This window comes from Tenrec ecaudatus, chromosome 17 (assembly GCF_050624435.1).
Source record: "Tenrec ecaudatus isolate mTenEca1 chromosome 17, mTenEca1.hap1, whole genome shotgun sequence".
Taxonomy (NCBI): Eukaryota; Metazoa; Chordata; class Mammalia; order Afrosoricida; family Tenrecidae; genus Tenrec; species Tenrec ecaudatus.
In genome coordinates this window covers 23631880-23651253 of record NC_134546.1, presented here as the reverse complement: position 1 = coordinate 23651253, position 19374 = coordinate 23631880, and the positions used below count along the sequence as shown (strand labels likewise).

At 38.0% G+C, this 19374-nt stretch overlaps 1 protein-coding gene across 2 annotated transcripts in view; it reads right to left on the bottom strand.

Annotated features, from left to right (window-relative positions):
* The window catches only part of SLC30A6 (solute carrier family 30 member 6), a 51328-nt gene that overhangs the window by 18552 nt on the left and 13402 nt on the right, over nucleotides 1–19374 (bottom strand). Inside the window, exons 3-10 of one of the 2 annotated variants that reach the window (XM_075535305.1) lie at nucleotides 18273–18357; nucleotides 17569–17611; nucleotides 14635–14700; nucleotides 7897–7977; nucleotides 7160–7195; nucleotides 6110–6204; nucleotides 3789–3837; nucleotides 1505–1624 (exon numbers count right to left, since the gene is read on the bottom strand). In XM_075535305.1, coding sequence (XP_075391420.1) covers nucleotides 1505–1624; nucleotides 3789–3837; nucleotides 6110–6204; nucleotides 7160–7195; nucleotides 7897–7977; nucleotides 14635–14700; nucleotides 17569–17611; nucleotides 18273–18357 — 575 coding nt within the window. The remainder of the gene's footprint in view (nucleotides 1–1504; nucleotides 1625–3788; nucleotides 3838–6109; nucleotides 6205–7159; nucleotides 7196–7896; nucleotides 7978–14634; nucleotides 14701–17568; nucleotides 17612–18272; nucleotides 18358–19374) is intronic. The other variant, XM_075535306.1, reaches the window with a different exon arrangement.

Below are 19374 nucleotides of genomic sequence, written 5' to 3'. Positions count from 1 at the left end.
ATGGCTTTGTAACTCCCACTAAATGATTGAATGGGACCGTGCAAATAGGGAGTGTCAAGCACTAACACAGAGATTAGTCGGGATAAGGATGAAACATCTCAGAACAGAAAACTGACATGCTACCAGAGGAGCATGTGTGAGCTCCCAGGCTGAAGGGGTGGAGGCAGCAGAGGCACCAGAGCAAAGAAACCGCACAGCAGAGGCCACAGGGCAGTGAGGCAGAGCAGCAGGCAGGCTTCAAGGAGCAGGCAGGCTGCGTGGCCCATGGAGGCAAAAGCCAAGGGTCTACATGACTGAGAGATCAGGGACGAGAGAGATAAGAGTGTCAGCATGGCTGACAAGAGGTGCTGAACACTAAAGGACTGTATCCTTAGCATTTTGAATTCTGTTACGTTTCCCCCAAAAAAGAAAACAACCCATAATCGCGAGTATCGTCTGTGAATTCCATGTGGCCACTACAATGGATGCCTGAACCCAGCAGAGAAGTCAGAGCAGCGCAGGCAGAGTAGGTGGTGCCAGAACAGGGGAAAGTAGGATGGGGGGGCAGACATGTCGGCTCTCTGCCTTGTGGTAGTTTGCTTGGGCTGGTGTGGCACTGGATGCTCCTGCTCCCTACTGAAGCCAGACATGGCCCCCTTCCACTTTCTCAGGGCAGAATAAGTGAGGTCAAGTGGTTACCTAAGACTCTAAGATTTAAGATGGGAAATACATGAAAGGAGAAAACAGGTTCATTTGTGATGAAAACAAATAAAAGACAGAAATAAAAATCTTACAGGAATTCAGTAGAGAACTAGACTGGAAATACACATGTGGGAATCACACAGAGATAGCAAATACAAACAAAACACCGTATGTGCTCTCCAGTAGGAAAAGCAAACCAGGAAAAATAACAATTAAGGTTAAATTATTGGGGGAGATGGGAAACTGAGCAGATACCAAGGGCTCAAGTAGAAAGAAAATGTTTTGAGAATGATGATGGCAACATATGTAAAAATGTGCTTGACACAATGGATGGATGTATGATTGTGATAAGAACTATAAGAGCTCCCAATAAAATATTTAATAAAAATATAACAAAATAAAATTTATTATAATACCTCAAGTTACATGAATATCTATGGATTATCTATAGAATTATATATAAAATTATTTTAAATTCTATTTATTACTTCACACGTACTCCCTCTTTTCCTGTCTCCTCTTAATAACCGCAATTGTGGCTTAGATCACTGTCCTAGTACCTTTGTTGCTTCACTCAGGTCAGCAGGAGGAAATGCAGTGTTTCCAGTGTGCATTTCAGATTGTGGTGATAAATACTTACTGGATTTAATGCTCTACTTTTCTTGATGAAGAGACTTGAGGAAAAAATTTGACCAACGTTACACACACCATCAGCGAAAACATTAGGTTGAACCAAAGTTATCCCACCAATGACTTTAATAGTCAGGTTAAAAGAAAAGTCTAGAATGTGAAATCACGCTTAACAGCAGTAAGAAGTACTTACTTAATTTCAATGAGCATATATGTAATACACAATGCAAATGCTCCAGCAAGATCAATCAAAACAAATGGATTCATTCGGGGAAGAAAGATACTGCTGAGTCCTGGAATAATTCCACACAAGCTATGAAAACAATGAACACAAAATTATTCATTAGAACTCATGTAATACCACTGAAAATCTTATAAAAGATGATTTGCATTTTAGAATTATGGTATGTTTTTTTTATAAAGTAAAGAGGATTTGGAAATTGTTTTATACACAGAAATGCCTTATATCATCAATTAAAAAGACAGTGTAAGATTAAAAATCTAACCTTAAAAAATGTATCCTCTGAAATGAATAATTGATAAATAAATCTATTTCTTCTGCATCCCCCCGCCCAAAGGATGAATTTTATTGCATCTTAAAAAGTAGAAATCATCTGGTTCCTTATTTCTGTGGGTGGACAACTCTTAGCTCTCATCAGTCTGCTAAATTATAGGCATACTTAGTTTTATTGTGCTTTGCTTGATTGTGCTTGATTGCATTGTGCAGATAATGCATTTTTAACAAATTGAAGGCCATGTCAATCTTGCCTCAAGCAATTCTATTGGCATCGTTTCTCCAAAAGCACGTGCTCACTCCATGGCTCTGTGTCACGTTTTGTTAATCCTTACTATTTCAAACTTTTCATCCTATTAAACACTTAATTGGTAGTATAAACATAACTATTAACTGCACTGGGAAAGCAGAAAATTCATATGGCTTGTTTTAAGGTGACATTCACTTTATTGCAATGGTGTGAAACCAAACCCCACTATCTCCTTGGTGGGCCTGGATGGCTTTGGCAGACATAGGTATTATCCTTGCTTTTAACCACCATGCCTGCTGAATTCAAACAGGACAATTTGATTGAAATCCAGTGTCCTTTAAAAGTCCATTCATCTTCCTTGGCTTGATATTCTGAATGAGCAACGCCTGCCTCATCTGAACCCTGTGAATGTATTTTTCATTTGAGAAATTTTGGAGATACCAATGAAACAGGATTGACAGTCCAGAAATAAACCCATACATCTGTAGTCAATTGACTTCTTACAAGGATGCCAAGCAGATACACTAGAGAGAGTCTCTGTAACAAACAGGACTAGGGCAAATCCATCTCCATAAATGAATGAAGGCAGACTCATTCCATATACAAAAGTTAACTCAAAATGGACCAACGACCTAAGATCATAACATTATTAGAAGAAAACAGAGGTACGGCTTTAGAAAATAATTTTTACAATGTTTTCTTATACTTAAAAAAAATTATTATATATGACACCAAAAGCACAAGTAAGAAAAGGCAAAAGATAAACTTCCCTTCAACAAAGGAGTTTCCCAACAAAGTGTGTGCATGTGTGTGAGGTCTTAACATCCAATAAATACAAAGAATTCTTACAACTTAACAAAAAGGGAAAGAAAGCCGTCAAAAACACGAGCAATAGGAAGGCATAACAGGAGAGTTAGTGTGGAAGTGTTGAGTATCTGCAGTGATGAAAAATGTGGCCAGGGATACTGATAATAGTAGTAACATGATTACTATACTTGGTATCTCTGAAACGTACAGTTTAAAATTTTTTTGAATTGGCAAATCCAGGCAGTCCCCAACTTACGATGGGATTCCCTTCTGGTGGTGCTGAAGTAGGTTAGATATCGCCCCCACCCTCATTTTTTATTATTACTGCCTCTACTATCAGTAATTTTATAAATCTGATCTTTATTTGACCTTGGAAGTTCACGTGAAACTGATAATTAGCTGCAAAAATTATGTAGTATATAGTGATAATAAAATGCACCCACCAAAAAAATCCCACAAAAAAACAATACTGAATGGTTGTAGGTACAATTTATTATAAGTTGATTACATTGGGGACTACCTATATATATTCGTGTGTATGTGTGTAATTTACAATACAAAAACAGAAAAATCTGTACTCGAGGTTCCTCTTTATGGAAGTAGAAAGGCTAGTCTTTCTCCTGCAGAGCAGCTGGTGGTTTCAAACTGCTGACCTTGCGGTTAATAACCCACATGCCACCAGGGCCCCTCTACATTACTACAGTAGTGCACACTACCGCCAGTTCCGATTTCCTCACCATGTCCCCTCTTTGCTATTCAAGTCCCTCTGGAGGGCTCTTCTGGGACCCTTCACAATTACATCAACATTTTCTGAAATAGTCTTCATTTTTGAAACAGATGAGGCAAAGAGAGTTGTTACGTGTTCCTTTTAAACTACGCGTATTGTGATCGGACAGAGTATCTTACCTTCTACTAAGATCTGCAACATGTTCTTGAAGCCAACTTGTACTAGCAGCTTTAAAAAGAAAATATTTAAATTAAAGAATGAACATAAAAGAAAGCACCACCAGATTTAATTCTAAAATAAGTTTGGCAATAACATGCCATTCAAATATCAACATTTTTCCTTTTATATGCCCTTCAGACAGTAAGATAGAAGCCAATTTAACTATCATATACAGTTGACTTAAAGGAATCAATTCATTTACATGTCATTGTTTACTACTAGCACAGTTTTAAAGGTCTCCAGTACCGTAAAGTAGAGCTTACCAACCTCAGTACCAATTGGGACACTGAGGATGGGTCACAGGTATCCCAACTGCGGATTCCCTGAGGTCTAGGAAGGCCAGGTGGGGAGCTCATGGACATCCAAAGACGCCTACCTTTACAGCCCCTGACTGAGTACCTTTCAGATTCAAGCATCTTGTTCTATTTATTTCAGGGTACTACACAAACATTCATATTTTTAAGTGATGCCCTACACAAATGCAGAATGGTAGGTAGAGCAGCAAAGGGCAGATACCTGGCTTCAAATCTCAGCTATATCCATAACTAGATGTATGACATGAAAAAATTACTTTAATATGCTGTGACGGAGTATTCATGGCTGAGGAGCTTTGGGGTGCAAGGTTATGCACTGGGCTGTTAACTGCAAAGGCCAGCATTTCGAAACCATCAGCCACTATAAGGGACTTTCCACTTCTGTAAAGAGTCAGTCTCAGAAACCCACAGGGGCAGTTCTAGCCTGCCCTGTATGGCCGCTAAGAGTCGGCATTGACACAAGAGCAGTAAGTTTGAGGGTATTCATGCCGGACCGAGAAAAAGCGCTCAATAAAGTCTACCTTTTTTGTTTTTCACTCAAATTACCACCAATATCATACACCTTGATGTTTCTGGAACTTTCATTTCCAGTTAATGAATATGAAAACTACATAACCCTTTGAGAGGTAAGTTTGGCAAATACATTCAGTTCACAATTCCTTCTCTAGGAATTTATGCTAAAGAAAAAGTTAGAAATGTAAAAATTAAATGTTGTATAAAGGAGTTGACTGCAGCATTATTTGTCTGAGGAAAGGTTGGAAATACATGTAAAAGAAAAGACTTAAAATATTCATGTTAGAAAATTATGTAAACATTAAAAAACCATTTCGTCAGAGTATTTAATGAGAAGCAATACTCGTACATGTTAACTGAAAATGTCATACATAAAACTGCAAATACATAGAGTACCTAAAAATAAAGAATAAGTGCACAGATAAAAAAGAGAACATGTTTTACATATTACACATAAGAAAGGGTTTCAAAAGCCCATGGGAAATGTGTATGAAGACAATGGACTTTCCTAGGACTCTCTGAAGCTCCCTCGTAGGCCTAAGTAGTGAGAGTCCTAGTACTGCTGACCTCGCTTCTTTCTAATCTCCACAGAGATATTGTTTCTACAGCTCTGGGTTTTTCAATGTTCTACAGTGAACGTTGTATTCTTTTTTAATTTACAAAAGTTGTTTTTTTATTTGGTCATCTCAAACAGTCATTGTTAAATTTTCTAGTTCATTCAGGATTCTTAAACTCTAGCTCACACAACCCCAATTCATGCTTGCGCACACTCAGGAAGGGTGTCAGCTTGAATGGGCATGTCAGAGAATGCAGTCTCCTGACTGTCTGGTGCTCTAGTGAGACCAAGAAAAGACCCTCCAAGCACCAGCACGTGGCCTGCTTTTGTGTTTCTACCCCATTTCTGCAGCAATTAGTAGTTGTTACTCTGGGAGTTAATGGGCTTCCAGAACACTGAAATTATTGAAAAATGCCAGTAATTTAAATCCCTGATGTAAAACTTCTAAATTTTATAAAAACTTAAAAAGAAAAAAATATTTCAAAATAAATAAAAGTTTTGCTATATTCAAATATATGCCCACCCACCATCGCCAAAGAGAAGTTTCTGGAAGCTTACTTAATTAGCAGAATATAATTATTTGCAATTAATACAACTATATTAAATGTACTTATGCTTGCAGTATCTTTTTTTCTTGAGATAAATTAAACGTTAAATGTCGTTTATATTATATGATAAATGGAATTTTTCATCACAGGTAACTTAATATATGTCAACCCCTACCTGTGTTCAAATTATGTGATTTCAAAGGCTGCATTAATAAACACTTGAGAATCTTTAAGCTAGTTCTCTTCAGAATACACATTTCTCATTGATTTATAGAAGCCAATGTAATTTTAAAACTTAGTTTTATGAGCCATTAATTGGATTTTTGATTAATGGTAAATAAAAAACATACCTTCAGAGACATAAGCAAAAGGTTTATTCCGAATAGAAAGCATTGTAAACAGGTTGAAAGAAAGCGCCACAAATGTGCCAACTAATAATCTTCCCCTAAAGAGAACAACAATAACAGCACCTTAGTTTATATTTGGCAATATCATCAGGTTATTTCTCAAGCTGCATGCAGACACACCTATCAATAAGAGGGTGGAGTGGTCTGCTTCCATGGTTGGGGATTTGCAGTCAGACTCTGAACCTGGTTTCCAGCTCCATCACCCATGTCCTTTCTACTGTTTCTCCATCTTATACAGGACAGAATGACTCTTAGCAGTAACAACACCTTCTTACAAGCAATATTTTTTTTACATTTTATTAGGGGCTCATCCAACTCTTATAACAATCCATACATATACATACATCAATTGTATAAAGCACATCCATACATTCTTTGCCCTAATCATTTTCAAAGCATTTGCTCTCCACTTAGGCCCTTTGCATCAGGTCCTCTTTTTTTTTTCCCCTCCCTCTCTGCTCCCCCCTCCCTCATGAGCCCTTGATAATTTATAGATTGTTATTTTGTCATATTTTGCCCTATCCGGAGACAAGCAGTATTTTAACAAATTTGTAGAAATCTGAATGGTACTTGGCTTATAATGCACTGGACAAAACAAACTTTTCAGAATTAACTAGAACAGAATAGGTAAGGCCAATATGATTGGCAACTATCTTGCAGAGAGCAATTCTATCTTTTTTTATAAAGGCTACTAAAAGGTTTTGGGAGTCAAATATTAAATGACAGAACACGACAGGGGCCTGGAAACAACCCGGGCATGAAGCCTGGATGGAAAAGTGTAGCATGAAAACATCTGGAGCTTGGACCAGTTCAGGTAAAGAGAAGAGTCTGGGGATTTGAGGATTTTGTTTTTGAAATATCAGTGGAAATGTCTTTTGCCACATGCTGAACTCTGATATCAGGGAAAGCAACCAATATAAAATAATAGACAATTATTAGCTGGGAATCTAAATTAATAGTAAATTATAGATTATGTAAAATATAAAATCTCACGTGTGAATCTCAGGCTGCTCCAAAAAGCGTTCTGCACTAAAAGAAGGAATGTTTGTGTTATTAAATAAGCCCTCAGAATTATTAAATTCGAAATCTTTGTTAGGTATGTGTATTCAAAAGCCCGATTTAAAGCCCGTAAAATCTTTTGAAACGATAATCAACTAATGATGTTATTAGCAGTGATGAGGCACACAGACTGACACTATGCTCAATATGCAACTATTTTTGCAAATAGCATAAGCACTTAAGTAATGCATATAATCAATCAACTAATGATGCTATTAGCTGTGATGAGGCAAGCAGTCTGAAACTGCTTAATATGTAACTATTTCTGCAAATAGCATAAGCATGTAAATAACACATATAATGTACATATTACACACAGGAAATAAAAGCCTAACAGGGTTACATGCCTTGCAAAACTGTATAATCTATACATTATTTGAATAAAAAAAGAATTTTGTCAACTTTATCAAGCCTATTTCAAAGGATTTTTAATAAGCAAAATCATGACTTACTGAGTTATTTTTCATTCATATCTATCTCTGAATAAATTTAGTAGAATTAAAGAAAATAATAAAAAAGAGTGAAACGAAGAAACTACATTATCAAAATTCCATCACTGCACATATTTATTTGCAAACCCAATCAAACCAGAAATTTCTCACTTGATTCTTTTAGATTCCCAAAGGTGTCGTGTGTGGAATTCAAAACTACATTAAATTATACAAATATACCTTTCTTTTAATATAAAAAGGGCTCCTAATTGTGCCAAGACTGTAGAGGCAAATACAGCCAGAACTTCCAATCTCTCAAATCTGAAATCAGAAAAACATGTCAGCACAATTATTTCAATTGAGAAACCAGTCCTTCTAAAACACAATCACAATCTTTTATTATATCACCAATAAGTTTATGTATCGGGGAGCAAACAATGTATGCAGAAGGGGGAGGGAACACTAGAACTAATTGTGATTATACAACTCACTTTAAAAACAATTTTACCAGGAGCTGATACCAAGGGCTCAAGTAGAAAGCAGGTGTGTTTTGGGAATGATGATGGCAACATATGTATGAATGTGCTGGACACAAATGATGTATCTACAGATTGTAAAAAGAGTTGTATGAGCCTCTAATAAAATGATTTAAAAAAAACAATTTTACCATGAAAAAATGTTCTAAAATGTATTGGGGTAATGATTATATCATTCTTCTTGATATGATTGAACTATTGAATTGGATATGAGATTATGTGTCAATAAAACTGTAAAAAAATAGTCAAACACAGAACTCCTAAAAGGATAATAAACAGTATGAACACATATTCTTAGGGCTCACTTAAACGATTCTGACCTTTCTAGAGAGAATCATCATAGTAAGTTAACAATTAAACACCCTGTCTCAGGTACTGCTTTAAGTGCTCACTATTTTATGGCTTCATCTAGCCCTTCCCACCACTGATAAAGGTTGCTGCGCGCTGTATGGAGGCGGTAAGAAGTTTAAGACACGGGGGAAAGTAACCACCCAGAGCCATGTAGCTAGCAAGTGGCAGTGACTGGTTTTCAAACTCAGAGACTTGATTCTAAGCTCATGCTTTTGACGACTTGCTAGCTGGTCTCCTATCGCTATACATAACGGTAGCTATTTATGAGTAAATCTTTGAATCTCCCGATTATAAACTGGAGGGCGGGGACTACTGCCTCATTCACTTTAGTGTTTCCCACAACACATAGCTTAGGCCTTTGAGTCATGAAAGAAAAACTTATGATAATAATAAAATGTGCTTAAAATGTATCAACAACAGAAAATACAATAAATAAGGATATTTATTACAGTATTATTTGCAAAGAAAAATTGGAATATACATTATGTGTTCTTAAATATGACAGAACTATATTTATTTATTGACATGGAGAAAAAAGTGGAAAAAGTAGACTAAGAACATTATGAAAAAAACAATATCTAAATGGAACAATGTTGATGGAAATCAACATATTGGTGCTAAATGCATATAGACTGTAAAGGTGAAGACAACCTTGAAGAACAAAACTGGGAGGCTTTTTATACCAGACATTAAGGTTTTTCTTAGAGACACGAGTTAAGAGAGGTAACTTAAAAAACACTTCATTTTAAAGCCATAATAATTAATATAATGTCATACTAGGGCAAGGATAGAGCCATATACCAAATAGAACCTAAAAAAAATTCTAGGAATAAACTTATACATATGAAGTCAACTAATTTATTTTAAAAAGCAGTAAAGGGTAATTTTTTAAGTAATTGGTATTATTGAATATTTATATGGAAAGTAAATGTACCTTGGTCCCTACTTCAGACCACGTAAGAAAATGAATTCCATTGGATTATACATCTATATGTAAAAGGTCAAACAATAAGACTTCTACATGATACCAAAGTAAAATATCTTCGGGACCTTGGTATAAACCGAGACTTATTCACAAGCGCACAAAAAGTACTAGTCATATAAGAAAAGATAATGAAAACTAGCTCATTAGCTTGAAAATACTTTGATCCATTAGAAGATAACTCTGGGTGTGAAAGAAGATACAATGTTGTTGGTGTTGTGGCTTGTCATGAGCTGGTTCAACTCACAGGGGACCCTGTGTACAGTATCATGAAATCCTGCCTGGTCCTGTGCCATCTCACAACTATTACGCTTGGCTCACGGTTGTAGTTACTGTATCAATGCAGCTCCTTGAGAGTCTCCCTCTTTTTTGTGGAACATCTGCTTTATCAAGCACGGTGTCCTCTTCCAGGGAATTGGTCTTTCCTGATAACATCTCCAAAGTACATGAAGCCAAATCTCATCACCCATGCTTCTAAGGAGCATTATAGAGTTGTACACATTTCTCTTGTAGTCCATAAAACATATTCAATATTCGTTGACAGCACAATTATTCAAATGCATTAATCCTTATTCTTCCTATTCACTGTCTGTCCTGTGTAGCTTTCATATACATATTGAGTTTTAATCCATACTGAAGATTGTATTCTTTGATCTTCATCAGCAAGTCCTTCAAGTTCTCTTCACTGTCAACTAGGTTTGCAGCATTTTTATGTCATCTACAAATAGAACGTTATTAATGAGCCTTCCTAAAATCCTGATACCATGTTCTCCATAGAGTCCAGTTTCTTGAATTATTATTGCATATTTATAATATTTCCCATCTTCCATCCATTCAACAAGTGAAGGAACATCAGCAGTATTTGCTCAACATACAGACTGAGTATGGAAAAAAGATAGAACTCTGATGCACACCTTTCCTGGTTTTAAACCCTTGTTCTATTGGGAGAGCTGCCTTTTCACTGTCGATGTATTCTGAGTGAACACAATTAAGTGTTCTGGAATGTACATTCTTCACAATGTTATCCACAGTTTGTTATGATTCATACACTCAAATGTCTTTGTAGTCAATAAAACAAAAGCAAACAGCTTTCTGCTTATTCTCTGCTTTCAGCCAAGATGCATTGATCATCAGCAATGATATCCCTCGTTTTACATCCTCTTCTGAATCCAGCTTTAATTTCTCCACATACTTCTACAACCATTTCTGAGTTATCCTCAGCAAAGTTTTACTTAATGAGGTAAGGTTTCTCTGATCCCCAAATCCATCTGCTCTTTTTACCCCTACTACATTCCACCAATCAACTTGTTTTTCTTCAAAGTTAGAATCAGGTTCAGAATATCTATTTGCCTTCTTATATCTTCTACTTTTTTGAGAAATTAAGGATGTAGTGATTTATGCATTGGGCTAACTTCAAGGTCAGCTGTTCGAAATCACCAGCCACTACTTAGGAAAAAGATGAAGCTTTCTACTCCTATAGAGCTTTCCAGTCTCAGAAACCCACGTGGGGCAAGTCTATGAAAGACTTTTTGTCAAGAAAGAAAATGACTGGCCCAGCTCAGTCCAACGAGAAGGGGCCTATCTTGCAAAATTCAGGTAAAGAGCATTTCAGTGGAGAAAATATCATGTACAGAAGCCCTAACCTGAGAATGTGTTAGTTCTGTTCAATGAATAGAAAGACAGTGTGGTATGAAGCAGAGAGGGGACGAGACTAACAGGTTAAAAAGGCTCAGGCGGAGTCCAGTTCATATCAGGGCTTTGTAAATTGAGGAGTCAAGATTGTATGACAGAAACAGCTGGATGATTGTAAGGGAAAGCTTGACAGTATACTTTAGGTTTTCTTTTTTTCTTTTAAGAAAACATTCTGGATGCTATGTGAAAAAAGGACCATAGTGATGTAAGAACAGAGCATGGGCACCAGTTAGGGTGCCAGTCAATGGAAGTGGTGAAGGTTGAGACCAGAGGCTGCAGCAACAAAGAAAACATGGAATAGAGCAAAGGACACAGACCAAAAGTAGAGGCTGAGGCAAGCCGGCCATGAGAAACACAGAGGAACAGTGCTGAGACTATAGGCTCTAAGGCAGAGCCAGGGGTGGGCTCTCTGGCTCAGAGGCAGAAGCGACTGCATGGCTTAAAGGACTTGGCAGCTGGCTGAGAAGAGCTGCTGCTGTGGATCAATGACTGTACCCTTAATGTTTACTAACACTGATTCGTAGTTACCTTCTCTAATAGACCCCTTAGTTGTGAGTATTGTTGTGAGTTCAGTATGGCCATTGCAATGGATTAGCGAGCACGGCAGAAACGGAGTGGTTGGTGCTGGGGCAGTGAATTATTTAATGCGGACTCTAGCTCCCCCCAAATGACCCTTTCCTGCAGAGGTCTGGTAAGACGGTGGGGGAGACACTGACAGCATTCACCTGTGAGTAGCTGCAAACAGGATTCCCAGAATGCCGTCCTGCTGTGTATAAAACGAGCCCTGAGGAGGAGGAGGGATGCTCAGTAAAATGAGCCCTGTGAGGAGGGAAGCCAGTCCTCTGGACCCGAGAACCCTGTCTATGCTGAGCCTCCTGGATACAGAAGGCAGCTATAATATCAGAGCAGCAGCAGGAACAGCAGAACCAGAAGCCAGAACAAGTCATGGAGCAATCCATGGAGCAAGGAGGAAGCTGGCTTACAAGTGGGACCCGCTGGACACGAACAGGGAAGCTGGGCTCTTTGATTCACAGAAGTGTAGCTGGGTGCCTTCAGCTGAGTTTTAGTGGAGTAGGGTGCCTCTGGGCACTTAATTTGGGAAGTCAGGTTTGTTGACTCAAGGAAGGGGAGTTGAGTGCCTTTGAGCTAAGGCTTTCTGGAGTGGGCTGTCTGACACTTAATTCAGGAAGGTGGGTCTGCTGACCCACTTAAATGGAGCTGAGTGCCTATAGGTTGAGGCTTAGTGCAGAGTAGTGTGTCCCTTTGGGCACTTATTAGCAGCTCTGAAAGAACTCTGTAACGTGTCCTGATAAACAACTTAACCCTGAATAGTTCTCACAATTTTTAATTTCCTTTAAAAAAAACTTTTAATCATGAGTTTTGTCTGTGAATATTACCCAGAGAAGTAAAAGAAAGAACCTAAGACCACTCAGTTGGTGTCTGAATAGGGTAAAGAAGGATAAAGGATGGAGGCTTGCCTTGTAGCAATAGGCCTTGGGCTAGTTAGGAGTTGGATTCTAATCCTGAGAAAAAAAACATCATGCCTGGGCCAGTGAAAAAGAGGAAGACAGAGACTTCCTCCGTCAAGATGACCACTGAGTATCACATACAGGGGGACTGCAGAAATCAGAGCAGGAGAGTTACTAAGAAGGAAATTCCACACTGCCGGGTCACAAGAGGAACATCGTAAAGATAAGTAGGCACATATCCACAAGGTTTTGAGGGGCTGGGGGCTTTTGGCTTACCACAGTGGAGGCTAGTGTGGGTTTGACCTTAGCCCACCACTGTCTCGGCTGGAGCCCACCATTTGGAGCCAGCACAGGGGCTTTATCTCAACAGACACAGCTTGCTGCTGCCTCGGGGCAGGGTTTAAACCCCTCCAGCCCCACAGTTAGGGATCTGGGCTCAGCTATATTGCTACTTTTGTTTCTTTCTCTTTCCCACCACAGTCTCAGGAATTTGTTGTTTTTTTGTTTTGTTTTGTTTTGCTTTTTTCTTTTTCTCTTCCCTTTTCTCTCACATGCCACTGCCTACCTCCAGGCCACTCCCCTTAGCCTATGGCATTTACACCTGTCCTCCACTCACTTTGTTCTATTAACCTGGCATTCCATGACGCTCACCTTCCCGACATGATTACTGAAGACAAAGCTGGTGCATAAGCAAATGTGGTGAAGAAAGCTGATGGTGCCGGCTATCAAAAGATACAGCACATAGGGTCTTAAAGGCTTGATGGTAAACAAGTGGCCACCTAGCTGAGAAGCAAAAAAGCCCACATGGAAGAAGCACACCAGCCTGTGGGGTCACGAAGTGTCAATAGGATCAGATATCAGGCATCAACGTACAAAAAATCATATCACTGTGAATCAGGGGGAGTGCAGAGTGGAGACTCAAAGCCCATCTGTAGGCAACTGAACATCCCCTTACAGAAGGGCCGTGGGAGGAGATAAGCCAGTCAGGGTGCAGTATAGCACCAATGAAACACACAACTTTTCTCTGGTTCTTTAATGCTTCCTCCCCATCACTATCATGATCCCAATTCTACCTTACAAATCTGGCTATACCAGAGGATGTACACTGGTACAGAAGGCAACTGGAAACACAGGGAATCCAGGACAGATAAACCCCTCAGGACCAGTGGTGAAAGTAGAGATACCAGGAGGATAAGGAGAAGGTGGGAGAGAAAGGGTAACCATCACAATGATCTACACATAACCCCCTCCCTGAGGAACGGACAACAGAAAAGTGGGTGAAGGGAGACATAGGACAGTATAAGATATGAAAAATAATAATTTCCAAATTATCAGGGTTCATAATAAAGGGAGGGAAGGTGTGGGAGGGAGGGAGAAAATGAGGAGCTAATACCAAGGGCTCAAGTAGAAAGAAAATGTTTTGAGAACGATGATGGCAACATAGTACAAATGTGTTTGACACAATGGATGTATGTATGGATCATGATAAGAGTTATACGAGCCCCTAATAAAATGATTTAAAAAGAAAAATAGGAAAACATTCAAAGAGATGGACTGGCACAGTGACTTCAACTATAAGCTCAAACATAACAACTGTGAGACTGGCAGAGGACCAGGCCACGTCTCATGCGGTTGTACACAGGGTTGGTGTGAGTCAGAGTCAGTTGAATGAAGCCTAGTAAGAGCAGCATAACTGTGATTTTAATCATAATACCAAGTCAAGCTCAACTGCCATCGGGTCCATTCTCAGCCACAGCAACCCTGAGGGCAGACAAGAACTGTCCCTCTGGGTTTCCAAGGCTGTGAATCCTATGGGACATCTTGTTCCCGAGGAGTGGGTAGGCGGTTGGAACTGCTGACTCTGCAGTTAGCAGTCCAACTTACAACCCACTATACTATGAGTCTCCTTTTAATTGTAAAAAATTAACATGAAATAATTTGAACTTACCCAAATGAGTAGACAGGGCTGGGTTTCCTCATCATTACCCAGTAACTTATTAGACATGTCATTAAACTATGAAAAAGGAAAATAAATTTAGCATTAAAACTAGAGAACATCCAGAGAGAAAGTAGGTTTTCAGAATTCCTAAAACACTGAAAATTATCAAGGTTTCATAAACTCATTTATATACTAAGTGTCTATTGTAAACCATAACAGCATCTTAGCAGATGGTATTACTTGGAAGATGACAGCTTAACTTGGGAAGAAACTGAAAAAAGTCTGGATACATCTTTGAGTCTGTTATGGAATCTACTCATTCTCCACTCACACAGTAAGTTATCCACCCTCAAGGATCTTCCTGAGAAAGCTGGGAAACCAACTACATAAACACAGTAACATCTTGTACTCTGCATATATAATACATTTTAACTTTTTAAGTCTTAATCTTTATTAGAAGTTAAGCCAAATGTTGATATATCTTGATTCTAGATGGGATAAAATTATGTTGATTTTCTTTCTAAACAAAGTAGAAATTTACTCTAAAACAATCTGCTGCAGTGTGAAATTCAAGGAACAATGATCTCTTTCTGATCTAGTCAAGTAGGTTTAGTTACCTAATTACTGAAAATGCTTCCTTATAAAATGTATGCCAAGAATCTTAAAGACATCAAAGTCTAAGTAGTTTACAGCTTTCAAATGGAAACAAGAAAGTGCCCATGAAGCAGGGAGCTGTAAGGTGCTATCTCTAGCTCATGTCACAATTATTAACTGTCCTTCATTTCTTTTCTTGTCCGCAGTGAATGATTCAGGGAACCCTTCTGATCTGATCCTATGACTCTGCTCCTTGGCAACAGCTAACTCTTCCAGAGGTCAAAGTCCTCCCCAGAGATGTTTGGACTTGGAGTCAATGCACAGCCCAAGCCCAAACTGTGGGTGACAAGTTGACTCCCACTGCCTGTTACAGAACAGAACTGTTCCATCGGGCTTGCTTGACTGAGTGCTGGTGGCACAGGGTTCAACATTCAGCTGCAAGGTTAGTGTTTCAAATCTGCCAGCTGCTCTGTGGGAGGAAAGACCCAGTAATTTAAATGGGGTTCTTTCTTCCATTATCTCTACTAATTGTATTTCGGTATGTGTTCTATGCCAATAATAATAATAACTATTATTATATATATGTCACACTACCTTCCTGTAAAGAAAAAACATCTTCAAAAGTTGAATCCAAAAATTCCTTACTAGTCTTAAAACATTAAATTTTTTTCTTTAATGAAACTATGTACATACAGCAAAAGATACACCATTTCAACAATTTCAGTGTGTACAATCCAGGAAACACTGACCATATCCTTTAGGTTCTACTAGGATCATTCTTTTCTCAAATGTTGTACTGCGTTCCACATTAACATGCTGCTCCCTAAGTTTCTCCACTCGCCCTTTAAGTTGCTTTTCAACCTGATTGCATATAAACAATTTTTTGAAACAACACAATGTTCAAGGCAGACATATTTTAGTAATTAAGATAAACTATATGCACAGATTTATTCCAGACAACATGTGTTTAAAAATGTCTCCGTAATCAGTGGGTGGCGACAGCCATGTTCTCTCAATAATAAACCTTATCATCGTCTCATTAGGGCGCCTTCATATAAAGGTCCAATTCCAAGATCAGAGGAGGAAATTGTATCAGAGCTTAAACTCTGAGCAACTAGTTTGCAGAAGACTATGGATGCTGGTGAAAGCCTCAGAGTCATTTGCAGAATCCCCATGAGTATTAAGCCTCCATAGAATCCCTCAGACCACAGACCAGGGATGTGATGAACTTTGCCCTCAGACAGAGTTAATCGGCAAGTGAATTAATGCAGATACATTTTTATAACAAAAACCACCAGACTCACAGTTGCTATTTTGATTCATAGTAACTCAACAGGATTGGGTAGAACTCTCCCTGTGGGTTTCTAGGTTTCTGCTTTCTTTTGGATTGAGTTTTATCTGTGTTCTATTTTCTTACTGTTGTTGGGGAATTTTTTTAACGACCTTTTTTATATGACATGCAGGAGAGATAAATCTATAGTCTAACTCCTCAGGGATGTGGCAGAGAAGGTGGGGGCATGGGGAGCTAATAGCAATGAGCACAAAACTGAGAGTATTCTAGGGTGGATTGTGGTGATAACTGCACAGCTCTTTTGCATATTCAAATCATTGTGTTGTATGGTATGTAAATAATAAGTCAATAAAATGGTTTACATTAATTTTTAAAGGTCCAATCAAAGCATTAGCTCCCGAAGAGATCTCTGGGCATTCATTTTGAAGCAGAGAGGTCAGCTTAAAAGGTTATCTGTTTGTTGAGATCCCACAGATGATTTTCTCACAGGACATGGATGATCACAGAGCCTTATTAGGAAGCATATTTAAGAAAATGGAGAACTGCACCGGTGACGAAAAGGCCAGGAAATTGTGCGCAGACATTGTCTTCATCACGATGAAACACCAGCTCATTCCTGAGGGCAGCACGGGATGCCAGGAGAATTTTGTTGGGAAACCTTACTCCATCCACCAAGCCTGATTTTGCCCTTTCAGACATCTTCGTGTTCCCTACACTCAAAGAATATTTCAGAGGAATACAATTTGTGTTCCTCAAGGATGCTAAAACTGCCATTTTAACATGGTATAAGTAAAAGTGCGCAGACAATTCAGAAAAGGATCAGAGAGATGGAAGCACCATTCTCTGAAGTATAAAGACACAGACGGAGGATAGGTCAGAAACAATAGCTTTATAGTTTGATAGGTGTCCAATAAAGTTTCTATAATTTTGTAGCACTATTTTTGTGACTTATCTTCACCTTGTCTTGTGGAAAAGGACTTCAGGGAATAGTTTAAGTTTGAGGTTTAAGGGTTGAAGATTATCTCTGGCAGTGAAAATAGAGAATTTGTTTAACTTACCTAAAAAGATCAAAAATTGTCAGGTAAGTATAGGCAGTCAAAGCTGCAAAAACAACAAAGCAATGAATTAAAATGTTACGAAATCGATTAAGAAAATACAAAAATTGTTCACACCAGGCCTATGCACCAATGTAAAATAGATAATAAATTTCACATATTAGAAATTAACTGATAAATGTAATCAACATATGTGGTCTAAGTAGGTTAGTAGAAAACTTCACTTAAGAGCCTAATTTCTACATCAGGAACAATGAAGTAACAGAGGCACAAAAGCACCATGGCCATTTCTCTGCCTGCTTCTCTCGCCTCAGCACATGTCACCTGGAATCTTTAAGCAATTGGAAGAAAATAAAGGCACATAAAATGCAGCAGGTAAAAACAAGGAAAATATAACCAACTTTCCATTTTCTGAAAACTCAATAAATTTCAAAATCTTATACACTGCATAGCAAAGTAATAGTCTGTAACCCTAAAAAGAAATATTTTATAAATGGGTTGAAGCATTTAAAAAACAATAGCTCATTGAAAATATCAAATGAACCAACATTTATAGCTTAAGATGTACTTTTTGAAAATATTCTCTCACTTAAATCATTTATATGCATTTCAAAAATAATGTGTCTATGTAAAAAGGATACACATGTATTCAAAATCAGAAAAACAAGTGAATAACTCACACCATAAAATTAAGAATGACAGCATACCTATACTGTTGGTAGAACTGCACCACATAAGCAGCAGGCCAGTACATACTAAGTTTATCACACCAAAAAGCAAGATCTTCCAGGACTGTGGAAAAAGAAAGGTGCCTTTATTTGTAGAATAGGTCTGTTAAACTTGCTCTAATTTGAACTCTGGTAATTAAAGAAACAAGCTTCCTTCCAAAAGTTTAAGTATCACACCCTCCACATTCACCAAAATTATCACCCACTGAGCTCTCATTGGAATAAACGATGTTATAATAATTCCAAAAGAGAATGATGATGGCAACAAATGTACAAGTGTGCTTGACACAATGGATGGATGGATGGATGGATTGTGATACGTGTTGGACAAGCCCCAATAAAATGACTAAAAAAAGAAAAACATCCCCCCGAAAAAAAGAAAATGATGACGGCAACAAATGTACAAATGTGTACAATGCATGTATGTATGGTGATAAGAGGTGTACGAGCCTCCAATAAAGTGATTTTTTTAATTAAAAAAAGTGGATTACTGTAGATGTTGTTAGGGTAAAATTTAACACTTTATCATTTGATCTCCCTTTTGACTCATTTTAAATTTGTTCCTGTGTTTCAGTATTTTCTGATCTTTTCTTTCTTTTCTCTGTTTGTGTTTTTGTTGTTGAATTTTGTTGTTGTTTTGTGTTTTCCGTATATGAAAACCAGGATTGGTAAGTCTACAGACAGTATCTGGATTAATGGCGTTGGGGTACGCAGGGAAATGGGGACCTAATAGCAACGAGGACAGAAGAAAGCATGTTTGAAACCTGTGGTGAAGACTGCACAACTCTTCAATGGGATGCAAATACTGACTTGTACATTATGTGAATTACATGTCAATAGAACTTCTACAAAATATTCAAGCAAAAGTAAATTTGGACACAGAAACTCTTAGGGTTGAACAAAATATGCATATTCATAAATATCATTTTGTCTGGGCAAATATGTACGGAGACAATGATACAGCAAATGAGGCGCAGTGTAAGCAAGTAGTGATTCGGAATAAAGGACGTAAAAGAATTCCTTATAAACTCTTGTAACTTTTCTCTTAGGTTTTCCATTATAATAAAGCAAAAAGTAACTA